Below are 6,414 nucleotides of genomic sequence, written 5' to 3' on the forward strand. Positions count from 1 at the left end.
GTTTGTTCTGCCAATATTTAGGTCAATTTCTGGGATATTTAGGGTGATTTGATAGTTATCTAGTTGTATTCATGGGATGAGACAGGCCTAAGTTCTTCCTACTCTGCTGCCATCTTCCTCAAGAGCCTCCTTTTTATTTTTTTAAGATTTTATTTATTTATTGAGAGGCATAGACATAGGCAGAGGGAGAAGCAAGTTCCCTGTGGGGAGCTGGATGCAGGACTCATCCCAGGACCTTGGGATCAAGACCTGAGCTAAAGGTAGATGTGCAACCGCTGAGCCACCCAGGTGCCCTCTCTCAAGAGACTTCTATTTATTTTTTTATGTAGCTGGATACATTTTGCTAATATTTTAAAAGTATTTTTATGTCCTTGATCATGAGTGATTTTGATCTATAGTTTTCTTTTTAAAAATTTGTGATGTTTTTGCCCTGTTTTGGTATTAGTACAATGCTTAAATAATGAATTGGAGAAAGTTCTGCTTCAATTTTCTAGAATATTTCTTCGTTAAAATTTTAGTACAGTTCACCAGTGATGCCACTGTCCTATTGTTTTATTTGTGGGGAGTTTTTTTTTTTTTTCCCAGGAGATGGTGAGTTTTATTGTCTTGTCTGGATAGAGGTTTGATTTGCTCTCGAATGTTCCAGGGTGGAGAGACTAGGAGAAAGCACAGGATGCAGAGGTCTATTCGGTGTAATCTTCTCCCTCGTTCTCATCTTCACCGTCAATGGAGAGAGCAGCATACTTGCTTGCAGAACTGAACTTGGAAGCTGGATTTTCTTCAGGTTTCTTTGGCTCAGGTGCAGATCGGGAGTCTTGATCCTTTTTGACGTCTTTCCTATCCGGCTCCTTCCAGTGGTCTTTGTTCCCTCCGTCTCCTGGACCACGGCTGGAGTTCCCACTGTGGCCTTTTGGGACACTCACCCCATCTACTTTGTTTTCATCTCTCCTTGCTGGTCCTTCCTCCGGGGGCTGAGCCGGGACTGCTTTCCCTCCACCACTCGTGGGGGACTGTTGCTCTGTGTCCGAGCTCTGAGATTGGGCAGGAGGGTTAGAACTTCGCTTCACCCAAGCATTCTCCTTTGGTGGAGGGGCTGGCATTACCTTCAGAGGCTGTTCAGATTTGGGTGGCTTAGAAGTTGGAGAGTGACAGTCTTCCTCCTTATTCGGTGTTTCATTTTCTAGAGACTTCTCACTCTCTCTCCTTCGTGCATCCTGGTCTGACTTACTTCTGCCAGTTGTGGCCGAGGTCCCAGTCTGTGATGACTCACCTCCTGTCCTGGACCGTTCCCGTTCCTGAGTCTCTTCACTTCGCCAGCTTGGGTGTCTCTCTCTAGGCTGTCGCTCTAGTTTTGGCTCATCCAGCTGGCACTGCAGCTTCTCCTGCTCCTTCTGCAGCCGCTCTTCTACTTCTCGCTCTCTAGCAGCTGTGTCAACAGGCTTTGCCCCTCCAAAGATAGAGGCCACTCGACTGGACTGGGAGGTGCTAGCGGAGGGATCATCTTCCTTAGGAGTACTCCGAGGCTTTAGATTCAGTTTGGGTCTTTGGGGGGGACCTCTATCATCACGCCTATAGTCATCCCGAGAGTAATCATCTCTGGAGCTCCAGGACCGATCGTCTCGCCTGTCGTATCCGTCTTCATAGTGGTCCCCGCCTCCCCTTCGGTACCCACTACCAAATGCTCTTTTTATTTATTTTTATTTTTAATTTTTTTTTTAATTTTTTTTAATTTATTTATGAGAGAGAGAGAGAGAGAGAGAGAGAGAGAGGCAGAGACACAGGCAGAGGGAGAAGCAGGCTCCATGCACCGGGAGCCCGACGTGGGATTCGATCCCGGGTCTCCAGGATCGCGCCCTGGGCCAAAGGCAGGCGCCAAACCGCTGCGCCACCCAGGGATCCCCCAAATGCTCTTCTGCCACTGCCTATCCTGGAATCGTAGCCTCTGTCATAGTCTCGGCTGCCTCGGTCATCATAGCGATCCCGGCCTCCGTATCGGTCCATATCTCGGCGTGGACCATCACGATACCCATCCCGATATCCATCACGGTATCGGTCTGAATGGTAACCTCATCTTCCCCTTTTCCTTTTGAGACTCAGATTTCATATTATTTTATTTCTCATAGCTTATTTAAACATTATTCAATTTTTTCAATCTTGTTTTTTTCTCTCTTTCATTTTGGATGAGTTGTATTGCTCTGTCTACAAGTCCTCCAAACTCCTTTTCTGCATTGTCTAGTCAGTTACTGGTTGCATCCAGTCATTTTTCATTTTAGATATTATATGCTTCATCACCTTATAGTTTGAATTGGGTGTTTTTATGTCATTGGTTTCTTTCTTCATTGTGCTTGGGTTTTCCTCTGTCATCTTGAACATGTGAAGTGTATTTGTAATGCTATTGCAATGTGCTTATATCCTAATTCTATCATCTATGTCATTTCTGTATATGTTTCCATTGACTGACTTTTCTTTTCATTATGGTTTGTTTGGGTTCTGTCTCTTTGTCCTATGGTCTGGAAACTCTCCTGTCTCTTTGCATGACTGGAATTATTTTTATGAATTACAAACACTGTGAGTTTCATGTTTTGGGGGCATGGGATAGTTTTGCTTTCCTTTAAATATTTCTGCACTTTGTCCTGGGAAGTGGTTCAGTTGCTGAGAATTTGTTTAATCTTTTGAGGCTTTTTAAAAGATTTGTCAGGTTGGATCCAGAACAGGCTGAAGTGTAGGATCAATTTGTACTATTGACCAAGATTATACCTACCCGAAGACTCTACTCAATATCTTGTGTTCTTCCATTTGGCTGGTGAGAACTTTTCTGGGCCTTTTGTCACCTCTAGAGATTATTCTGTGTACTTCTTTCTGGTGGTTCTTTCCTTGGCCTTTGTAGGCTCTCACATTCACACAAAGATCAATAATCAGCAAAAGATTTAAGGACACTGATTTTCAGATAACACAAGTTCTCTCTATTTGCAACTTTCTCCTCTTTCATCCTCTTTTCCAAACTATGAACTGTCTTTTCAATTTAGGATGACCACAAACTCTATTTTGATTCCGCCTCCTCATCCTATGGCCTGGAAACTCTCTAGGCAGTGAGCAGAGGTACTTGTAGCTCACCTCACTTGTTTCCCTCCTCTTAGGCATCCCTGTCTTGCACAGCCTGTTGTCCAATGTATGAAAGCCATTGCTTCATTTATTTTGTTCAGTTTTCTAGTTCAAGATAAGAGAAAAAAATACCATCCCTGCTATTCCATTATCACTGGAAACTAAATTGACAGTGACCTTTGATATTGATTTATTTAACCTAAAAACTATGCCTAATTATTTTATTAATTGTAATAATTTATCTATGGATTTTTTGGAATCTTTACATAGAAAATTATATAAGCTGCAAATAAAATAATAGTACTGTTACTTCTTTTCAATCTCCATAGTATTATATTTTCCCCCTGTCTCCTTGCACTGGTTAGGACCACCCGTATAATGCTAAATAGAGATGAGTATGAGTAGCATTATTATTCTCTGTCTGAACATACAAGGATTACTTTCAAAACAATCACAATAAGTATGTTTATTCTATATACATTTTATCATATTAGCAAATCCTCTATTTTTTAAAATCATGAGTTGATGTTACATTTAAAATTACTTTCTGTATCTATTAATATGATCATATTATTTTTTCTTCTCTTATTTATTAACGAAGTTAATAACATCAACTCTTTTCAATATGAAACCAACCTTTCCTTCTTGAATAAAACTGACTTTGTTATGATGGGTTCGTTTTATAGATTGACAGATGTACCTTACTATTTTTTTTTTTTTGAGAATTTTCTATCTGGTTTCCTGAGTCTGCTTGAAGTATAATTATCCTTTATTTTGCTTTCTCATTCAACGTTTGGTATGATGGCCATCCTAAACTCATACAGTGAGTTAACACATGATCCCTTATTTTTCTTTTCTCTGGAAAGTCTTGTGCAAATTAGAAAGTATATGTCTTTTAATGTTGATAGAATTTACAATAAAGCCATAAAATACATTGCTGAAATCAAATCCTTTTAAAGAGCCCAGCATTCCTCTTGAAAAAGAAAGTAAGGTCAATTTAATATATATATATATATATATATATATATATATATATATATATATATATATATTTTCTTAGCACATGTATTTATTTCTCATTCTGAAATTTAGAAATTTTCCTATTTTCAGTGTAAGTGATCCTATTTGTAGGGTGTCCTGAAATTCTGAGAAATGGCCCTCATATAATAGGGCCAGAAATAATAATAATTATTGTGGTATCTTATTCTCTTCACATATATTTTGGGATAATTTTGAATGGTATTTAATTTCTTTTATAGTCTTAAGATTTATCTTCTTGGGATGCCTGAATGGCTCAGCGGTTAAGCATCTGCCTTCAGCTCAGGCCATAATCCTGGAGTCCCAGGATTGAGTCCCATATCAGGCTCCCTTCATGGAGCCTGCTTCTCCCTCTGCCTATGTCTCTGCCTTTCTTTGTCTCTGTGTCTCTCATGAATAAATAAATAAAATCTTTTTAAAAAAGGATTTATCTTCTTAAAGGAGGAAATATTTTCTTCTACCTATTACCTATTAAATGATACTTTCATCCTCCTTCTTTCTTGCTTTCCTTAAACCAAATGATATTAGAAATATCTTATAGCAAACAAAACTCACTGCCAAGATGAATAAGAGAGAGAGAAAAATGGAAGGAGTGAATAATGTCAGGAAAGAAAAGGAGACATAATAGATTCTGTATACACTAAAAATATATAGAAGATATAAAAATCATAGGCTAGTATATTTTATTTTATTTTATTTTATTTATTTGTATATTTTTAAAACATTTTATTTATTTACTTGAGAGAGAGAGCAAGTGAGAGAGTATGAGCCAGGGAGAGGGGCAAAAGGAGAGGGAGAAGCAGACTCCTTGCTGAACAAGAAGCCCATGTGGGGCTTGATCCCAGGATCCTAGGACCATGATCTGAGCTGAAGACAGACACTTAACCAACTGAGCCACCCAGGCACCCCTATTTTATTTATTTTTTAAAAAGATTTTATTTAGTTATTTGGGAGAAAGAGGGAGAGAGTGCGTGCATGTGCGTGAGTAGGGGGAGGGGCAGAGAGAAAGAGAATCTCAAGCAGACTCTACTGAGCATGGACTCCACTCCATCTCCCCATCATGAGCTCAGAACCTGAGCCAAAATCAAAGAGCTAGACACTTAACTAACTGAAACACCCAGGTGCCCCTAATTTGTTTTGTTTTATTTTATTTTATTTTATTTTATTTTATTTTATTTTATTTTATTTTTTTACTTCAAGTTTTTATTTAAATTCTAATTAGTTAACATATATGCATGGGCTAGTAAATTTTAGAAATAAATATCTAGATGAAACAGACAAATTCCTAGGAAAAATAAACTTCCTAAAATAGATACATGAAGAAAAATAATAGTCCTATATACTAAAAACTTTAAATTCATATTTAAGAATTTTCTACCAAGAGTACTTGGGTCACATGGTTTCATCAGTGAATTCTATCAAATATATAATGAAGAAATTGCACCAGTCATCCATAAAAGTCATTCCATGTATACATATTTAATATGTAAAAGCCAATTATATTTTTATATAGTTCAGAAGATTATAATTAAAGTAGGCTTTTAAAGCTTCACACCTGGCTACAAATGTAATCAGAGATATACAACACTGCTACATAGAAAGAAATGGACAGGTATTAAGTAAATGGAAGAAAAATACCTTTTTATGGATTGAAATACTCAAGAGCATAGAAAAGTCACTTCTCATTTACTTTTTAAAAACATTTTAAAAATATTTTAATTTTAAGTAATCACAGAAACCAACATGGGGCTTAAACTCATAACCCTGAGATCAAGAGCCACATGCCCTACTGACTGAACCAGCCAGGTGCCCCACCCTAAATTTATTTTTAGGTTAAATTCCAATTAAAATTTCAGCAAATTTTATTTCCTGAAAATTTTCTTTTCTTTTTTTTTTTTTAAATTTATGATAGAGAGAGAGAGAGAGGCAGAGACACAGGCAGAGGGAGAAGCAGGCTCCATGCACCGGGAGCCCGACGTGGGATTCGATCCCAGGTCTCCAGGATCGTGCCCTGGGCCAAAGGCAGGTGCCAAACCGCTGCGCCACCCAGGGATCCCTCCTGAAAATTTTCAAGATAATTTTCGAATCAGACTGAAAATTCAAATAGCCTGGGACAGCCAAAAGAAAAGAAAAAGAAAAAAAATGTAGAATCAAGTTAGAGTATTTATACTATGATAAAAACAAGCTTTATTATAAAGCTACGGTAATTAAAGCAGTGTAGTATTTTTATAACAATAGACAAGTAGACCAGTGGGTCAGGAAAAAGAGTCTAGA

The 6,414-nt window shown here is 37.9% G+C and overlaps 1 protein-coding gene across 1 annotated transcript; it reads right to left on the reverse strand.

The window, feature by feature from the left end:
• Window positions 1–581: 581 nt before the first annotated feature.
• Window positions 582–2,001, reverse strand: LOC121488766 (eukaryotic translation initiation factor 4B-like). The gene is made up of 2 exons (XM_041751075.1): window positions 1,920–2,001; window positions 582–1,681 (listed from the first exon to the last, which is right to left on the reverse strand). The coding sequence occupies exons 1-2, from the start codon at window positions 1,999–2,001 to the stop codon at window positions 684–686; spliced, it is 1,080 nt and encodes a 359-aa protein (XP_041607009.1). The 3' UTR covers window positions 582–683.
• Between the last annotated feature and the right edge of the window lie 4,413 nt (window positions 2,002–6,414).

Source organism: Vulpes lagopus, chromosome 4, assembly GCF_018345385.1.
Source record: "Vulpes lagopus strain Blue_001 chromosome 4, ASM1834538v1, whole genome shotgun sequence".
Classification (NCBI taxonomy): Eukaryota; Metazoa; Chordata; class Mammalia; order Carnivora; family Canidae; genus Vulpes; species Vulpes lagopus.